Genomic DNA, 18816 nt, shown 5'->3' with positions numbered 1-18816 from the left:
GCACCTTCACAAAACAAAAAAACAAAACTGGTTGACCGCCCACGCTCTCTTTCGCTCTCTCCTCTCTTCCTCTTCACACCGCATTCGTAAACAAAGACAATGAAAGCTCCAGTTGGACGGCAGAAAGGCCCCAAAGCGCCCAGATTGTTTCTCGCCGTCGAGCCGAGCGCACGTACCATCGAAAAAAACACAATTACTAATAGTATATAATAGTGCAGTATTGTGTAAAACACGCGCGTCTCTGCTGTCTCGCTCTGGCTCACACCTATACACTCTCGCGTGCTTACATCTACACTTGCATACATACCTTTGGGAGAGAGATACGAAAAAAGGTGCATGGAAAATCGGAAAATCGGAACTGAAAAAGTCTGAATTTTGTTTAATCTCAGTTAGCTTTACATTCGGTTGTCAGTTTGAAATGGAAAGTGTCGGCATACAGTGTTCAGTTGGTGTAAACGTGTAGCAAGTAAGCCGATAAAACACACCCACTAATCCACGAAAAACGGGCAAAACGGAAACATCTGGGCGCGCGAAAAAATCGATCCAGACGATGTGAAATTGGCCAAAAATTTCTCGTACCTCCCAGTGCAAGCAACAATTTTTGGCAAAAACAACAATACTTCGAGCATGAAATAAAGAAACAAGATACAGATAAAGATAGTGCTGGTACAACGGCCAGTTACGTTTGGATATAGTAAAAATAAAAACAAAAGCGCGGCGCAACAACCCGAGATTAGTCATCCGTGCAGGAGATACGCTTTACATAGCGGCAGATACTACGAGATACAAGATATAAAATACCAGATACCAGATACAATAGGAAAACGGCAATCTTGAAGCGGCTAAAAACTTGGAAGCGTTAAGACCTACATAAGTGCAACAAATTATCAAGCGGTTGATAAACCCGAATCCAAAGGAACTTGAAAACCTGGAGGCCTACGTAATTACATACAAATTACAGCAAAAATAAGGCAACGCCTACGACACGCCAGTGATTACAATAACAACAATACAAAAAAAAAAACATTATTTACCTAGCCAGCGTAACCTGTTGTTGTAGTTATTGTTGTATTGCATTTGCTGCTCACCTCTCGCCATCTAAAATTGGGCATTCACAAGCGGCTTAAATACGTGGTTAACCATCAGCCATCAACCATCGGCGGTATTTTATACACATATAGACGGAATCTGCAAGTGGCACACCTGTGGCCACGGGTCAGTTGAACACCAGTTGGACGACCAGTTGGAGCAACAGCAAAAGCAACAGCAACAGCATCACCATCGCAACGGCCATCACAATTACAATCACAATCAAAATCACAATCACAGACAATGTCGAGACTAACCGAGGAAATGGTGATTGCGCGGGCCAAGCAGTCCGATCTGTCCCTGATCAAAAAGTTAAATTGCTGGTAAGTACTTGGTCTAGAACACCAGGAAAAATGATTTCGAAAACCTTAAAATCTTCAAATTTAAAAAAGAATTTGTTGCAGAACTAGTTAAAATTTAATTTCAAACTTATGTACACATATATTTTGCTTCGACTTCGTTTTTTAAAATTTGTTTCGATTAGTCACCACTCAAACAAAAATGTTAAATGAGTAATTGTTATTGTTTGTGTTTTATACAAACAAATAAATAATGTACATTAATCATTTCTTAAACTTTATATAAATTTTATAATTTTATACCACGAAATAGGTTAAACATTTTTTTTTGTTGGAGAACGTAGACATTGAGGCTATTTGAAATATATTTATTTTCATCTATGGTTTTTTCATGTAAGCCCATATATGTAAAGTTAATTTGGTTAATAATAATACAAATAATAATAAATTGTTTAACAAATAATTTCATATTATTTTTATCGATGCCATTATCGTGATGAATCAATAACTTTTACCCCACTGTACATTAAATCGATGTTCGATCTAATTTCCGCCCGTGCATTGATCTATTGCTAATCGTGCCGGGGCAGGTGCAGTCAGTCGTAGTGAAAGCTTCGATCTGTATAGGTCTACGATCTGGGGTCTGGGGTCTAGGAGATCTGCCCACTTTGCTGCTTACTTCTACTGCGCCGGCTGCTTTCACTCGACCCAAATCCGGGGGCAATCTTCTAACCAGTTTAGAAGTGTCCACTTTGGAGCGAGTCACGATTCCCTGGGCTGGAAAAACACGCGCCCCTCCAAAGAAAAACGCTTGGAAAAGCGTGAAAAGCAGTTGAGCTACTTTTCGAGATGGGCCCCCCCTCAAACTCTTGACCCATCTGCGATAAGAGCGCGTGATGACTTCAAAGGGGGCTCCACTGTACATTTATCTTTATTAAAATACCATCCATTCTCTGTTTATTTCAGGGGCAGTGATCTCAGCGATGTGTCCATCATCAAACGAATGCGTGGAGTGGAGGTTTTGGCTCTAAGGTAAGTCGCTAGTCGTGGAATAAATCTCATATAAGGATCATCGCGATTATCATTTCCTGACCCGTGCTCTGATTGATCCAAAGTCGTCGTCGGGTTGCCTGCCAAGAAAGCGGGAAAGATACATTTAACCGCTGAGATATTTGCTTTCAAGTGATGTCATCGCCCCATCATTAGGCAAGCTGAAATACGAGAAATACTTTGGCACGCTCAAGCGCGTAATTAATGCAAAAAGCAGCGGCAACAGCGGCCACAGAAAACTACACAAAATATAGTAAGCTAAAAGTCGTGGGAGCTCCAAAATTGGCAATAGCAACTGGCCGCGTACTTTTCCAAGTCGCGTAGGCCATTGCGTAGGGGCAGATACTGTAGTTATGACTCGTATCTGCCAGATACTTTCGTCTGTGCCCCTCGATGAAGTACAATCTCGTACTTGTTACTTGTACTTGTTGTACTTGCATGTCGCTTGATAACTTTGCATGCGCTGCTGCTGCTGTTTTTTGCTGCTGATTTTGCCTTAAAAGGCGACAATCATTTTGACTGCCAAGGTCGCCGAAATCGATTCGCCGCCAAACTTCACCGTCATCTGCTGGCAATATGCTGACAACTCTCGACTCTCTGACGATTCGTTTAATTATGCATATGGCAGAGATATGGGAGGAGGTGTACACAAGAGCTTGTGGCCTTAAAAGGAGCGAACTTGGGGCGATTTGCCAATGAACTTGGGGGGAAGAGAACCGTGAGAATAGCTGTTCGGAACAGGAAATAAAAATGTGGGTATGGGCGAATCAGTTGTTTCCAAAGAAATTATCAAAGGAAACAAATTCTTAACAGGAAACAATAATTATTGTATAGGATATATATATACCAAGTCATAAGAAGTAATCAGGTTTGGCAAAGAATTAATATGAGAATTATCAAAAAGATAAATCATAAATAGCTAATAAATTCTTAAAATCGAATAAAAGAAAGACATTTCTGTCTTAAGCTCAGTAGGTCTAAAAGATTAAATATATTACAAGAGTAAAGAGCTCAAAATTATTTTATGTTAGATCAGAACAGGAAAGACGTGGTCTTAGAAATTAATCCTATTGTGAGCCAATCTTGATTAAAAGCAAAAGTGCTCCTTTTATGGCAGCTTGTTTTTTGGCATTTTGTTGGCCCTTTTGGCTCTTACTTAAAAGGCCTTGAAATAAGATGACTCACATAAATAAAAGACAGAAAATATAGCATGTTTATTTAAAAAGACCTATACAAAGAATTACTTTGTCATTACTTTCAATTTCTTTAAAAGCAATTAAGATTTTTTGACTTTAGTTGCTGTTGTCAAAATGATAACACGAATTCTGCCTAAAGAAATGGGGAGCAAACATCAATTAACTTGATTTAATTTTAGACGAGCCACAAATGATATAAAAATAGAAGCAATAAAATGCGAGCTCTTCTTTTATTGGCTTTTCTAGATATATACCTCTTCAAATCCATTATATCTACTGCTCTTAAGAGTCTTGTCTTTTCATTTCTGTTATCAGGAAGCTATTACCGCAATCGAGACTACGCAACTGTCGTAGAGCTTTATCAGCCGATAGATAATGGCACCAGTTTTCTATATACAAAAGTGAATGAACAAATTGATATGGCAAGCGTGTAATCCAGAGGGCAATAACTTCTCGTAGAGGGCTGCTCTGCTTGCATTACTTTACTTGGGCTTTACATTATACAACGAAAACCTTTTCAGTCTCAACTCGTTGGGCATTAGTTTTACGTGGGGTCCTCTCAACTTTGTTTTGTGCTTTTTTGTTTGTTGTGCTAGGCCTGGAGTAGTGTACGGAATAAATGAGCCATAAATCAGTTTGCTTAACAATGATTCAGGTAAAATGCGTTGGCGTAGTCTCCATTTCTTGGGTGTATATTCGCCCCTTATTACCATTCCGTTTCCTTTGCCTTATGAGTGTGCATATTGATTTGACTTGCGTGCTGTTAGCACTTTTCTTTTTTACTTCCCCAACGAGCCATCAATGGAATATCCACTCAGTAGTACTCAAGTGCTGGGTAACCTTGACTCTTTAGGGGAACTTTGATTATGTATATTTGAGGTGGAGGGCCACTCATTATTGGCCCTACTCTCGATTGGCCTGATTTATTTGTCGAACTATTAATAGGGGAAGCGGGGCCACAAATTCCAGATACCAGACATTCACTGAGGCAACGCACTCGTGTGCCATTTAGCGATCTTCCTGGCTAAGTTTAGACAGTTGTTTCTGTCGTACCCGCCGCCCTGCATGGGAAAACAATGTTTCTAGTATCAACACTGGGAGAAAAACGACTGGAATGTGTCATTAAACTCGAGATTTATTGATAGAAAATAGCACTGAAAGTTTAATTTACTTTATGACAATTAAAATCAGAATAGTGGCACTGTTCAGATCTTTGTTCTACGGATTTCTTATATTGTATAGTTGTTGATAGATAAATAGCCCAGAAGATTTTATTTACTTTATGACAATGTGTATTATAATAATGGTTTAATCAGATCTTTACTGTTAGACAGATTTCATTCAGCATTTGTTGTGTGATAAATACATTTTACTGCAACTCAAAGCTTTTATGTTTATTGTAAATTTTATATCAAAACTTCAAATAAAGAAGTAATGCAAAATTTATTAAATTATAATAACCTTCTTTGAATGTTTTTTAAATTACCTTTTTTTTTTAAATCAATGATTTTTTTTTTGTTATTTCGTAGTTTGTTTTCCCTCAGTGTGGCAAAATATCTTTCCTTTACTTATTCATTTAGGCAGCCGCCAAACAAGGCACGCTTTTGGCCATCGGCAATTGGCCACTTCAGACGGTAATTAGCGTTGTTAGGAGCCGAGGTGCTAAGCGGGGAATCGCCCGGAACACCAGTCCAAACCTGACCTAGACGCAGACAAATGATGACAATCAGCTTTTCCCCCTGCCGAGCATCTTTAACTGTTATTTGTGGGCAATTCTGCGAAGAATCCGACGAGTTAATGACCGCACGCATCTGGCGGAGAATCTTTTGTGTTGTTTTGAGCATGATTCACGGCAGTTAGTTGTGCTGGCGCCTTTGTCGCCTCCAAGAGAAAGTTTCTTGAACCTAAAAGTTGTATGTTTTTCTGGTTTTCTGCAGTGTCAACAAGATCAGCACACTATCGCCTTTCGAGGAATGCAACAAACTGCAGGAACTGTATCTGCGCAAAAACAACATCTCGGACATCAACGAGATCGCCTATCTGCAGAACCTGCCGGCCCTCAGGTATCTCTGGCTGGAGGAAAATCCCTGTTGCGATCGAGCTGGCGCCAAGTGAGTAACTCTTATATAGCGTTCAAATTATTTAAATATATATATTTTACTTTAAAAGGCAAACGATTCTTAAGATACCATTAAATAGCTACAAATATAACCTTTTTAAAAGTGATTTATTTTCTCAGTTTTGATACATTTGTTACGAAAACCTTTGTTGTTGGAAACCTTCTACTTGATTTATTGCAATATTCATTAGCTTTAAAACGTGATTTTGTCCACAAAAGCTTTAAACTGTAAATCGTGTAAAATCAAATTATTTTTTTCACTTTTTAATGTATTTTAAAGAAGTTTTTTGGTGATCATTATATCTTGATATCATTTTGATTTTTATTTAGACAAATGGCAATGCCCCTATAAATTGTATTGTTAATTTCAAAACTAAAAAAGTATTTTATGTATTTTTCCGAGTCTTTAGAGCTCAAGGGCTTATATAAAATGTAAGTCGATCTGACTATATTTATTTGAAATTACATTTTTATGGGAGTTTTAAATAACTCATAATGTTTTTAAAATTACTTTGAGGTATAGTTAGAGAAGTGGCAATGCCCCTTTTAAATTCTGTTGCTAGTTTAACAAATAGCACTTACCATATATGTACATTTATCCGAGTCTGCGGTTGTTGTGCTAGCGAAGCCCCTAATGATCGATCTCGCCTCTGTCTAACCTCAATTGCAGCTATCGGGCGGTCGTGTTACGCGCTTTGCCCAACCTGAAGAAACTTGACAATGTGGAGGTCACACAGGAGGAGTTGGACGACGCCCTGCGTGGAGGAGGCGGTGGCGCCGCTCCGGAGGACGAGGTGTACGAGGATGCCTACCAGCAGCAGCAGCAGCAGACGGCGCGTACATCGCCGCAACAGATGCCGCAGCAGCAACAGCAACAACACAACTACCCGCAACACTCGCCGCCGTCGCAGCAGCAGCAGCAGCAGCAGCAGCAACAGCAATATCACCACCAGCAACATCAGCAACCGCAGCAGCAACAGTCGCAGCAGCAGCGCCGCAGCTCCAGTCCCATGAAAGAGGTAAATGGCTCCCATTGTCTGCGATTTGTGGATTTTCCCACACCACGCCCTGGTTTTTAGCGGCTATAATCTCCCGCCTTCGTAATGAACTCTCGTAATCAACTCTCGCCCCTCGTTTTGGTCTATTTCTGTTCCCTCCCCCAAACCCAAACACAAACCCAAACCCATTCCCATTAACTCGGCATTTTGGTAACAAGCCGCCGCAGTTGGCCAGTCCGCTGGTCAACAACAGCAGCGAAGGAAACATCAGCCACAGTGCCAGCGATCTCTACCACGTGCAGACGGCTCAGCCTTTAAAAGGTTCTCAGCCACCCACGCCCACCAAGGTAATGGATGGCCACAAAGTTAGGTGGAGTTTAGAGATCACTCAGCTTACAAATATTTAAAGATACCTGGCATATTCCGTATTGTTGTTTAATTGCAACCAGTATTTTCCCAGATTTTTATATTATTTAATTTAGACATACGGAGAAGTTTAGAGATCACTCAATTAAAAAATGTATAAATCAACCTACCATGTTCCGAATTATTGCAATCAAATTAAGTTTTTCCTAGATTTTTACTATTGTTTAGTTCTGAAGAATTTTTGTTATAAAAATTTACCTACATATTTTGTTTACAAAAAGTTTATTTAATCTATGTAAGCCAATATTTCTAATTACACAATACAATTATTCTAGATTTATTTTGTATTTAATTCTGAAGCGTACCGTAAAATTGTAGATCATTTTTTCAACTTAAAAGTTTTTTTTTCAAATTAATTAACAGAAGGGTAATTTCCAAAAATTTAATTATAGATAGGAAAAATAATTTTCCATGACCTTTTGCATAAATTCTTTTAAAATATATGTTTGCAGAAGTGCTGTCCATGAAATTACTTACATTTTCCGATGTTTAATTATTTTGTTATCTTTATTTTGCTTAAACCCTTTTTTGTGTTCCGAGTAGTTAATACATTTTTCGTTTCGCTGAGAGTTAATAGCCTTCATCATCATAAATTACAGGCTCTCAGAAGATCTGATATCACACTCCTCCCCCCTCTTTAACAAAAATGCCCACTAATCTCGTTTCGGCCTTCCCCCAGGAACCCGTGCATCCGCCATCGCCCATGTATAACACCATAACCAAAGAGCAGCGCACCTCCTACCACCAATACGATGTAAGATCCACTGCCCCTTCACCGCCAGAGAATACTAAACAACACCCTAATAGCCCCACGCATCCCACATGACAGAATTGAGCTTGTTGTCGGGCCCACTTTCGAGGGCCCTATTTTCGAGATTCGAGTTTTGAGGTTCGAGAGATTCGAGGGTGTGGGCCTGTCACACTCGAATGGAAAATGGAGGAGAGGGTGGCTATTCCGGGGGAAGAGGGACAGTCACGCGATGGCTTCGACATGTTTAAGGTTCTCCTATTTTCCCGCTGCTTGTCCAATAAGCCATTGTCTGTTTGCCGGCTTTTGTGGGTTAAGTCAGTCAGTTGACTTTGGAATCAAGTGCAGAGAAATAGATGGGAACTGGGGGACGAACAATAATTGCCAAAGAGGCCCAAAACAAAAGTCCAAAATGAACCATATAAAATGGGTCATTACGTATTCATACACGGCAGGAAAATGGTTAACATGTTTGCTGGGAATAATCAGAAAATAGATTAACTGATTAAAATATTTTCCATTGAGAAACCACTTAGACTTCAATTGCTTTGTTTTACTTCATAAATGTTTTATTAAATTCTGAGAACATTTTAATATAATTTTAATAACTTGCTTTTACTATAGTAAAATATTTTGTTTAATAGTGAAAGCATTTTAATATAACTTTATTTACCTTAGTTTGCCACATAAAAACTTCATTAAATGGTGAAAACATTTTAATAAAGTCAATTTGGTTGATTTTCTATTGTTAAAGAAAGAAATTCTATTGCTTTACTTTTGTTGACCATATTTTCATGTCTTATTTTCCATTAAGAAATCAGTTAGACACTTATTACCTTATTTTACTACCAAAATATTCCAATAGAAATCTAATTAGCTTACTTTACCAATCAAATATGTATTCAACTTTGAGAACCTTTTAAGAAAGTAAATTGGGTTGACTTTGTACTGTTAAAAAAAGGAGTTTCTTTTGCTTTTGTATAGATTACTATTTTTTCAAGTGTATTATTCTTTTCTAATTGTATTTTAAGTGGTAGTATTTTCTGTGTGTCTCTAGAGAAAGGGCTAGTCCCTCCGAAAACCACTGAACCAGTGTGAAATTGCCCCCTACTCTCCGAATGGCTTGCTGAGCAATTTGTCATGTGTGGATTGCCCTGGGGAACGTGTGTGGGGTGATATCAACTCGTGTCTAACGTTTCTAATCTGCTGCCTTTCTCACCAACCATGCACCGCTCCCAAAAAAAAAAAAAAAACCCAACTAAAATGCAAACCGCACAACTAACGAAATCACTACCAAACCACCGGACTCGACGAGCAGCGCTCGCCGGGATCCGACCAGGAGAGTAGTCCGCAGACCTACAGGGAGGTGCGGCCCACGCCGCTCCCGCCCAGCATTTCCGCGCACTCGATGAAGGTAAGCCCGGCCATCCGGTGTGGAGGCGAAAGCGTGGATCGCTGGGTCTGGATGAGGGTCTGGATGAGGGTGAAGCTATCTAATTGTGGTATTCCCGCACAGGAATACTACCAGTCGGACCGGCCCGCCTACCCGGCGCACTACCGCCACAGCCAGACGGACCTCACCGAGTGGGAGGAGCACCAGCAGGCGCCGCAGGTGCACCACAATCCCTACGGCAGCCAGATGCAGTTGCACCACCAGCAGCGGCGCAGCGCGGGACCGGAGACGACTGCCTACCGGAATGGCAGTGCCCGGGAGAACGGCGGCGAATGGGATCCGGAGGACAGGCCCAGGTCGAGGTGAGGTCATCGCTCGGGGGTCAGCGGTCAGCGGTGCCAATTAGCATATCGTGGTTTCCGTTTATTTTATCATGGGCAAACAGAGTGCGACATATCGCAGATAGCCAGGCAGTGTTCGTGTTTACTTTAAATGTTTACTTCATTTATTTGTCAATGGGTTACACGCGCTTTGTGACAGGAATTTTAAACAAATTCCATGGATTTATATTTAATCGTTAACACATATTGTTATGTATATTGCATCAGCAAAAGGGACTGATGTTGATATCTATAGTCTTGTTTTTGAAATATTATTTCTTTATAGCACTGATTAAATGAAGTGCATTTGGAGCATTTAATTTATATATATTTGTTTACAGGTATTGTTGTGTTAAATGCATTAGCATTGTATTCAAGTTTATTTATTGCTTTTATAGCACATTCTAGTCTTTATGTTTTATATTGTTAATAAGTGTATAGCAATGTTATTAGGCGAACAATTTTAGTGTTGCCTACCAACGGAATTTGTTATTATTAACTATCGCGTTAATATTAAACCATTATTTGCAAGTTGATAAACAAAAATCGATTATCACTTAGTATCTAAGTGTCTTAATTAAATTGTTTAATACTTTAAACTAATTAACGTATTTCTTTTGCAGGCGACCCGAGGGTCGTTATAGTGACTCGACCACGACGCTGTCGGCCTCCGTGATGAATCACTACTCGGGCTACCATCGCAGACCCGTTAATAGGGTGAGTGTATATGGAATGTGACACACCGTCGATAAGCTCGATCGATAACTGAATCATATCCCTTCTTCGCAGAACTCGAATCTGCTGTCCGCCACTCTTTGCTTGGTGAAGGAGTTGGATTACGCCAGTCTGGAGGTGCTGGAACACGCTGTGCGATGTCGCATCGATGAGATGGCGGGCGAATGATGAAGACGGCTCTCTAATCGCATGTCGATTAGCTAATCCAACACACAAATGACCAGAGAAAACACTTAAAAGACAAGCAGCCAAAGCTGCAGATCAGAGGAGATCTGAGGAGACAAGGAAAAAACTGATATTATACTAACGTCTTAAGCAACAAACAAAAACAAATCAGATACTTAACGAGGATAACGATTCATACTTGCCAATTGTAAACTGTCATAGTGTAACTAGCAACATTTTGTAAGCATTTTTGTCACGTAACGAACTTTGCTAACGGAATCAAAAAAAGAAAAAGAAGCAGAAACGTAGGAGATAATCGCTGGATGGATGGAAGTTGATTTATTAACTAACGCTTAGATTGATTTCCGCCTATTGATCCCAGATCCCGTTCAGTTGATCCCCGATCGAGCACAGGCCACAAAAAAAAAACTAGCCTTCTTTAGTACTTAACTCGCGAAGATCGAAACTAACGAACTAATGACGCCCAAGGCGCCAAGCACAATGTATCTTCCTTGTTTTTCTTTGTAAGATTAGTTGAAATTTACACCCATGACTTTGTTAAATAATTGTACACGAAAGCAATTAACGCTAAACCCTAATTTTAATACACTTACCTATAATGCAATGAACACGTCCAGTTTATGTTTGCCGTTCTCTATTTAACGATTACGTTGGAAACTACTATGCGAAAAATAAACAAATTAACAGTAGCTAGAAGTTGGGTATGTTTTTGTTGAAGCGGGAATCTGTTTGATTTAGCTGTTTTCAATATTCAGGAACTCATTTTGACAATAGTGTAAATTTTCAATATTGTAAGGGCTACGGCTATCGAGTTTGCTCATATATTGAATGTGTTGGCAATCAGAAGTCAAGTTTTTCAATTCGAAGCTCTTAAAAGTTAACAATTTTAAATTAATTTAACCACCCAGAAGAGTAGTCATAAAAGTTCTTTATTAGATCCTTAAATCTAACTGCTGATCGATCCATTCCTGGAACATGGCTACATTTGTATAGGTTGCCCGGACGATTTCCGTACCACAACCGATGCCCCAGTTGACAATGCCGGCCTGTTGGAAGCGAGCCGGGTACTCCGCCATGGAACAGAACACGCAACGCCTAACACATCACCGATGCAGGGATCCTTGTCCACTTCACCGCCGTCGCAGATGAGACTGGAGTGCATCTCGAGTAAAGTATTGTATATACCACACAATGTATATGTATCAAGACAAAAATTTAACATTTAAGTTTGGACGACAATTAACAAATGTTAAATCGGTATAAATCGTTTTTAAAAATCTGCCGAATAAAAATAAATAAATAATTGTACGTCACTTTAGCGCGGTTTAATTTGAAATACTGCTTGAAGCAGTTCAAGCGGTTATGGACCGCTTCCAACACTTTAAGCAGTGCATTGGATTACAATATTATGGAACGACCAACAATTTAATCAAAACAAAGAAATTATAATCTCAGAATTCAGAGCTTCCGCATCCTGGAAACCCTTTTGCCCAATAAAACAATTAGATGAATTTTTTTTTTGTTTAGAGGGGCTTTACAACATTTAACGTATATAAGATAATAATGCCTTTATTTGGTTGTGTAGTTGTTTGCTTGGTTATTTGTTGTGAAATTGCCTTTAAAACTATTTGTTGTGTTATTTTTTTGACTATGACAACGGACATTACCGGTTACGATAATGCCCGGCCACAGGATCGAACTCAAATAAAAACGAAACTGCGAAACGGTATTATCGGTTCGAAACGGTTTTCGACTCGGTTATCGTAATTGATGATGATGTGTCTGTTGGTTATAAATATTATGGATATTATTCCGGCATAATCCGTCTGATTCTTTCGGTTCGTTTTGGCCGTTGTATTCATGGCAGAAACGCAACGCCTAACACATATACATATACATAAATGTAAAGTGCATTTCGTATATTATGTTTTTTTTACTGAGTGATTAACTTGCTACACATCGATATACATACTGAAGCCGCATTAGGTTATCAATGAATGTGCTCTGAAAATTGCCTTAAACATTGCGATATTCTCTGTAATAACTTTGGTGCAATACATATATGTACGATATATTTTTGATTTGTTATATATTTTGATAAGTGCGCGGTTAATATTAGCAATAGAGTACTGGTATATAGACACTGAGTATGCGAACTTTCTTGCCTGCTATTCTCCTCCTAAGTTATAGGTAATTATTGTCAGTCACAGCGTCGCGTTTGTCACAACAACGTGTGCTTTTTCCATTGACTATATCTTCGAATTCGAAAATGGTATTGTTATTATTATTATTATTATATAATAGAAAATCTTAGAGACTAATGGCAGATGGCGAGATGTTGTTGCCGCTGCCGCAACGCATGTCTTCCAGAATGCGTTTTGCTGAAATTGTCTTCCATTTCATACAATGCGAAAAAATGTCTTCCAAACACACAGATAATATGCATATGATACCTCATATGCGATTATTTATGCTGAACAATATGACACCTAGATAGTATTATAATAATTATAAATTATACGGGTCTGGTAGATCCAGTATGGCCCGTCTGAGTTTCTGATTTGCAATCGCAACTCATTGTGTGTGGTGGATATATATAGACCAATTACAATTTTGTTAGTAAGTACATGTATATTGTTATATGTTTAATGGCCGTAACCAACACTAAACTCTTGGTTGGCTAATTGTGTGGCCTAATTGCGACTCTCATAATTGATGCTGATTAAAATGTATCAACGCTTTTGATTCGCCAATAACTTGTAAGCCAAAACAAAGGAAATTCTTTGGATACCAACTTCTTGTTTTCGCCTCATGATGTTAGTTAAATTGATATGCTGATTCCATCGAACCATGTGTTAATGCTAAAAAATGAGTGGCTTGTGGGTAGTTGTATACCACGATATGTTGTGTACTTTGATATTAGTTGGCTGTTGTTGTTGTTATCTGCTTAGACCAATTCCTTGACTAATCACTTAAAATTGGGTTGTGTCCTCCACGGAGGACTTTGGATCCCCTTTGGCTAGGGATCCTCGTCCTCCGAGTTGGCGCACTGGAAGCCCTGTGTGATTCTGTTGTTTTCGAGGGGGGCAGATCCCCCCTTCGCTTACTTTTCTATATAGTTATTTTAATTGAAATTAGTTACAAATTAATTGATTCGCATAGGGAATTTTTTGCTTCTCTCCTTCTCCTCCTCATATATATTCTTCTCTTTATATCTTTTTTTTTGTGATTTTCCTATAGTTTTTTTTTTATCATTACAGTATTGAACTAAACTTTTGTAACAAGATTTTTGATATCGGCTACATGGAATACCATTTTCATATGGGATACCACTATTTAGACAACACTAGCACTAAACTGAAGTCCAAAAACAAAGAACAACAAAACGTAAATAACGTCATATAATTCTCGATCTATATATAATGGGTTTGTGATTTAGCACCTCCATCGGGAGCGATCCCCTCAGGAAGGTGGGGATCGCTCAGCTGAAGAACGGCGATAAATCACAGTTGCACAAAGACCCGCCATCGCCAGTCTTGCAGAGCACCTTGCACACTTCGTTCCAGTCCGGAGCCAGAGTGGTGGCATCCGTATCTAGCCCGGCTACAACAGGAGGTACGGAAGCTGCGTCGACCGTTCTCTGTATGATGTTCGTCTCAGAACTGGGACCGTGTGCTGGATCTCCCTGCTGTACACTGGCCATCGTCTCCTCCTTCCTGTCCTCCATCCGGACATCCTTCTGCTCCTTCTCCTCCTGCTCCTTCTGCCTCCTGCGCACCTCCTGCTGGCAGGGACTGCAACCGGGCAGGCGGCGATCTCGCTGCTCGCAGAAGCTCGAGCAGACCAAGTCGCCCACAACACCTGCAATAAAATATTAAATGGAAGTGTATGAAATATTTGTCATATGAAATATTATTCACACAATGTTTAAAGAAACAGTTCAGACAGAAGTCAAGATTGAAGAGACTTGACTATCTATTTTTATATAAATTGTTATATAATAATTCAATAGTAAATCAAATTTAATCTATCAGTACACACAAATGTTTGGGTTAAATCTACTAGACTTGACTATCTATCCATATACAAATTTTGATCAAATTCAAGGCCAATTGGTTTATAACAAAGACAGAATAATAAATAATTCAATTTGACGATCTATTTATGTATATATATAAAATTCTAAGTTATTCAATTTATTTAATTTTAAACAAGAGCTTAGACAGATTATATGGATTGGATAACATTGACTCGATTTTACTTTCTATTCATATGTAAATTTGTATATTAACATGTTATCAACTTTGTGTGCAATAAATAAGCGGTTAATAATATTCGAGAAAAAATTATTAGGCATAATAATTATTCCAATAATATTTCAATTGTTTAAGGTTTGCATTCCTTTTCCAAAATAGTATATATTTGAGAATAAGTAAGCTTCAACTAAAAGCTTAATATATTTACACCACTTTTTGGGCGCTACGATTTTTTAAGTTCTAAATCTAGAAAATAATTTTTTGTTTTAATTTTTTTTTTCTACTCACCCCTAGGCAGTCCACACAGTTGCCGGCACTTGGCCACTTCAAACTCCGGTCTCAGGATTGGATTTTTGGCCCCATCAGGCGTTGAGGCAACGCCCAGGCCAGCTCTGAAAGGATCAACAGGATAATGCTAATTAACCGACTATATAGGAATCCTTTAGAAAAGCACAGACATTTTAATAAATTGTTTTAAGCAAAAAGAGGACTTTAAACATGCTCATTTTATTGTAATGGTTAAAGTGATCTTAATTGTTTAAAGCAAGTTAAAAAACATTTAATATTTTTGATCATTTCTAAAGTGTACAATGCGCGGTTCAAGAAAAATTAAATAAATGATAAGTTTTAATCAAAATTCTCGTTCTCCAAAATGCCAATGATCTTTGCAAAAGATCTTTTTGATTTTGGAATTTTTTTTGTTTCGGGCTTATCTCATTAATTCACGTAAAGGTATAAGTGTGTTCAATGTTTTGAGTACCACTATAAATAAAAGCAAACTTAAAATGCATTGTTTTCTATTAATATTATTGTTTTTGACTGGCGCCAATTTTTTAGTTAATTTTTTTTTACTTTTTCACGTTAGCACAGTAATTAAGTTCATTTTGATAACAGTTTATAGGTTAAATTTTCACACTTGAAAGAATTTAGTACGCACGACGTGATAAACAAAAACAGATATAGTCACCATCAGGAATTTGTATTATTTTTGCCTGACACGCGATTACGGAAAAACCCTTGATAGGAAAACACTTGAAAAGCCGACGCATTTCGCAAATGATTTCTCATGGCCATCGACACACTTTTTGTTTTAGTTTTGTGTTGTCATCATTATTTCGTATTTTTTGGACAACAGCGTTACACTGGCAGAAAACACTTGAGTCACTTGAGGCTCCAAACTCACTTTACATGGCTAATTGCAAGTGTTTTGGATTGCTGTTTATCCGAAACTTACCCGCAGAGCTCTTTACACAGCAAACTCCAATCCTGAACTGCGCTGATGGTTTGGCCGTCTTCAAGGATTTTGACTGCGGTTCGCGATGGCAGCGCAGCATCCCCCAAACCATCGTCCTTCGGGACCGGCGATGACGTCACTGTCTGCGCCGACGCAGAAAGGATGAGGACACTGACCAATGGCAGGGCGAGAATCAATCCATTTCCCCACATTTTTCTCTGTCTCTTTTCCACACGCTTTCCCATCGCTGGGCTGAAAAGAGAGGGCAGGATTACAAGATTGGGGGATGGGCATATTGGGGCGCATTATCCTTGGGGGACTGGGCCAAAATGGAGGCTGTGTTTGGCCCCTTACAATAGGAGCAATTGTGCTCGAAATGCAATTATCGCGCTCTCGAAAATAGGCAGCAAAAAGCAAACTACGGGGGATTTCCCCCGTGGGGCCTAATCCCTACACCATTGTTATCCCGAGTATTTGCTATCCGAATTTCATGCGCTTGATTTGCCAAACCCAAAAGGGTTATGCAATCGCCTGTCTCTCAACTAAAGTTCCTAGAATATCCAGGCATCCGGGTAACGCTTTTGAAAGTCCATGTTCGTCTAAAATACTTGACAAAAATACCTGAGCTAACCAACCTGCTGGAATCCTGTTTTGTCAGCATAATGACAGGCTAAGCAGACAGCGGGAGTCTCCCGAAAAACTCCCTGTTTTGGCAGGCGGAAAAATGTTTATGTTTATGGCCCTCGGGCGAAGAGCATTCTCTGGTCCTCTGGTCCTCTGGTTGTTCGCAGTTGAGAGTCGAGTGCGAAAGAGGACGCTTCGCCCAGGCCGAATTTAACTCCCACTCTGAATTAACTTCCCGACCATCTAATTCCACACATCTACCCATCCGTGGGTGGCCCCACGCTCCAAACATTTTCGCCTATCTGGGTTACAGGGCCTACTTGCGCTACGTGCAATCACAGCCAGGTGAGCATCCCACTTTCTGCTCAATAGTTTGTTTCATTGCACGATTCCGTTCGCTTCCTATACCCTTCCAAAAGGTACACGTGATTTTTCTACTCTTAAGTTCTTTAAACAAATAACAATAGTAAGTGCTACTCTTCTTTTATAAAGCAAACCAAAAGTGTTATTAAAAAAAACGTTATTTTAACTAGTTGGTTATATAAAAAAGTTTTTTTATTAAAATATTTTAAATTTGAATTGATGATTTTTGTTGTCTTTTAGAGGCATTGTATTACTTTAAATTGATAACTTATAAGTGTATAAATCCATTAGAAAGAGATCTTTTTTTACAAAACATTGAATAATTTTCCTATATCCATGTATCCATAATAATGTTGACTAAAATGTTAGTTGTTTTTATAGGAATATATGGCTTTGTTTAAAAATACAAACTCTCAAAATAAATTTAAATTAACCGAGAAAATGCTAACCAATATTTACTAATTTCATTTCTTTCATATTAATAAATGAAATATTTTTTCGAAGAATAAAGTATTTTAAGCGATCGTAAGTTAAGAAAATATCTATAGAAACTAAGGATATTTCAGGGTACTTAAAGCATCGGTCACAAAATTGTTTAAACTTATCCTCTTTGTTGTCCATGTAAGCTGCTGTATCCGTTTCCCTTTACAACTTACTGTGCTTTTCAAAAGTTCGACTCAATTAAATCCGATTGTGCGCTACACCTGCTCCTCTTGAAATGCTTAAACTCTTAACTCGGCTGGATTTATATAAAGCTGTCCGATCCAAATGGTAGCAGTTGGTGAACTGAGCCTCTGGCCCCAACGAAAGCCTCTGCCAGAATCCCACTGGCTAATAATAAAGGCTTTTGATGGCCTTATCTGCCGGTGTCATAGATTCAAGTGCGAATCAGTGGATATGCTATCGCAGATTTCCACAGCCATATGCCCAGGGCCCACATTTTCGGTCTGGGTTTGGCCAAAAATATGCGATAAGTTCAGACGGAGTGCCTAATTATTATTGGTAGCACATGCCGCTGAGTGGCTCCAGATAAGCACCGACTTTATTTCGCCATATTCAGTCAGTCTAAATACCATAAATACCTGGCTATCAAAAATATTTGTCTGACACTTGTGATGGATGAGCTTTGTTAAAGGGTTCATTTCAGGTGGGTTTAATGAAATCAGCGAAAATGTTGATCACGTGATTTTAAAGTTAAACGGAGTTACACTTAATCGTCATCGATTCTGTTTTCGTTGGCAATCTCTTCTACATTTTTTTTATATCTTTAAATGATATATTATTTAATTATTTTAAAAATATAAATTTGCTTGCAATTTTTAATAACAGAAGCTCAATTATATTTAAAACTTTTTATTTCCTTGCCGTTTTTTGTGTTGATGTATTATTATTGCTTCAATTTAAGGAAAACATACTTAATAGTAACGATAATGAAATCATTAAAAACAGTTGTTGCCCCATTAAAAGCTATAATTTTTAATTGGATTTCTCTTTTGTATATGAGCAAATGGCTTATTTAACTCTTAATTACAATTTATGAAATGGTGATGGGGTCGTTTTAAAACTGTTATTGCCTTTTTGCCTTCTTTATAATGTATACTGCCGCATATAAACGCTTTTAAAGTCTTGTTAAATAAGCACCTACTTCATTTTATAAATCTTGCAAAATTTGCGTTAAATAAAAGATTGATCACAAGGTTTTCCAACAGAGTTATTGCTA

General features: G+C 38.5%; 2 protein-coding genes across 5 annotated transcripts; one reads left to right on the top strand and one right to left on the bottom strand.

Moving 5' to 3' along the window:
* The first annotated feature begins 48 nt into the window (after positions 1 to 48).
* On the top strand, positions 49 to 11308 carry LOC108145955 (putative uncharacterized protein DDB_G0291608). Of its 4 annotated transcripts, XM_017271671.2 has the most exons (10): positions 49 to 1412; positions 2355 to 2420; positions 5572 to 5745; positions 6424 to 6772; positions 6970 to 7098; positions 7857 to 7931; positions 9244 to 9339; positions 9442 to 9680; positions 10322 to 10415; positions 10488 to 11308. In XM_017271671.2, the coding sequence occupies exons 1-10, from the start codon at positions 1333 to 1335 to the stop codon at positions 10599 to 10601; spliced, it is 1416 nt and encodes a 471-aa protein (XP_017127160.1). In that variant the 5' UTR covers positions 49 to 1332; the 3' UTR covers positions 10602 to 11308. The 4 variants fall into 4 exon arrangements, with proteins under 4 accessions (XP_017127160.1, XP_017127161.1, XP_017127163.1 ...); XM_017271672.2 differs by lacking the exon at positions 6970 to 7098 and having other exon boundaries at positions 54 to 1412; XM_017271674.2 differs by lacking the exons at positions 6970 to 7098; positions 7857 to 7931; positions 9244 to 9339 and having other exon boundaries at positions 55 to 1412; positions 9454 to 9680.
* Positions 11309 to 12170: 862 nt separating this feature from the next.
* LOC108145957 lies at positions 12171 to 17878 on the bottom strand. The gene is made up of 4 exons (XM_017271675.2): positions 17753 to 17878; positions 16110 to 16361; positions 15164 to 15267; positions 12171 to 14480 (listed from the first exon to the last, which is right to left on the bottom strand). The coding sequence occupies exons 2-4, from the start codon at positions 16352 to 16354 to the stop codon at positions 14101 to 14103; spliced, it is 729 nt and encodes a 242-aa protein (XP_017127164.1). The 5' UTR covers positions 16355 to 16361; positions 17753 to 17878; the 3' UTR covers positions 12171 to 14100.
* Between the last annotated feature and the right edge of the window lie 938 nt (positions 17879 to 18816).

This window comes from Drosophila elegans, unplaced genomic scaffold, assembly GCF_018152505.1.
Source record: "Drosophila elegans isolate 14027-0461.03 unplaced genomic scaffold, ASM1815250v1 contig_208, whole genome shotgun sequence".
Taxonomy (NCBI): domain Eukaryota; kingdom Metazoa; phylum Arthropoda; class Insecta; order Diptera; family Drosophilidae; genus Drosophila; species Drosophila elegans.
This window is presented reverse-complemented; position numbering and strand designations above follow the sequence as displayed.

Excerpts from the sequence above, each read along its gene's own strand:
- LOC108145955 (XM_017271671.2), top strand. The coding sequence starts at position 1,333 with ATGTCGAGACTAACCGAGGAAATGGTGATTGCGCGGGCCAAGCAGTCC. Across the intron at positions 5,746-6,423 it reads TGCGATCGAGCTGGCGCCAA|CTATCGGGCGGTCGTGTTAC; the intron begins GTGAGTAACTCT and ends CCTCAATTGCAG. Across the intron at positions 9,340-9,441 it reads TTTCCGCGCACTCGATGAAG|GAATACTACCAGTCGGACCG; the intron begins GTAAGCCCGGCC and ends ATTCCCGCACAG.
- LOC108145957 (XM_017271675.2), bottom strand. The coding sequence starts at position 16,354 with ATGGGAAAGCGTGTGGAAAAGAGACAGAGAAAAATGTGGGGAAATGGA. Across the intron at positions 15,268-16,109 it reads CTGTGTAAAGAGCTCTGCGG|AGCTGGCCTGGGCGTTGCCT; the intron begins GTAAGTTTCGGA and ends TGATCCTTTCAG. Across the intron at positions 14,481-15,163 it reads ACTGTGTGGACTGCCTAGGG|GTGTTGTGGGCGACTTGGTC; the intron begins GTGAGTAGAAAA and ends ATTTTATTGCAG.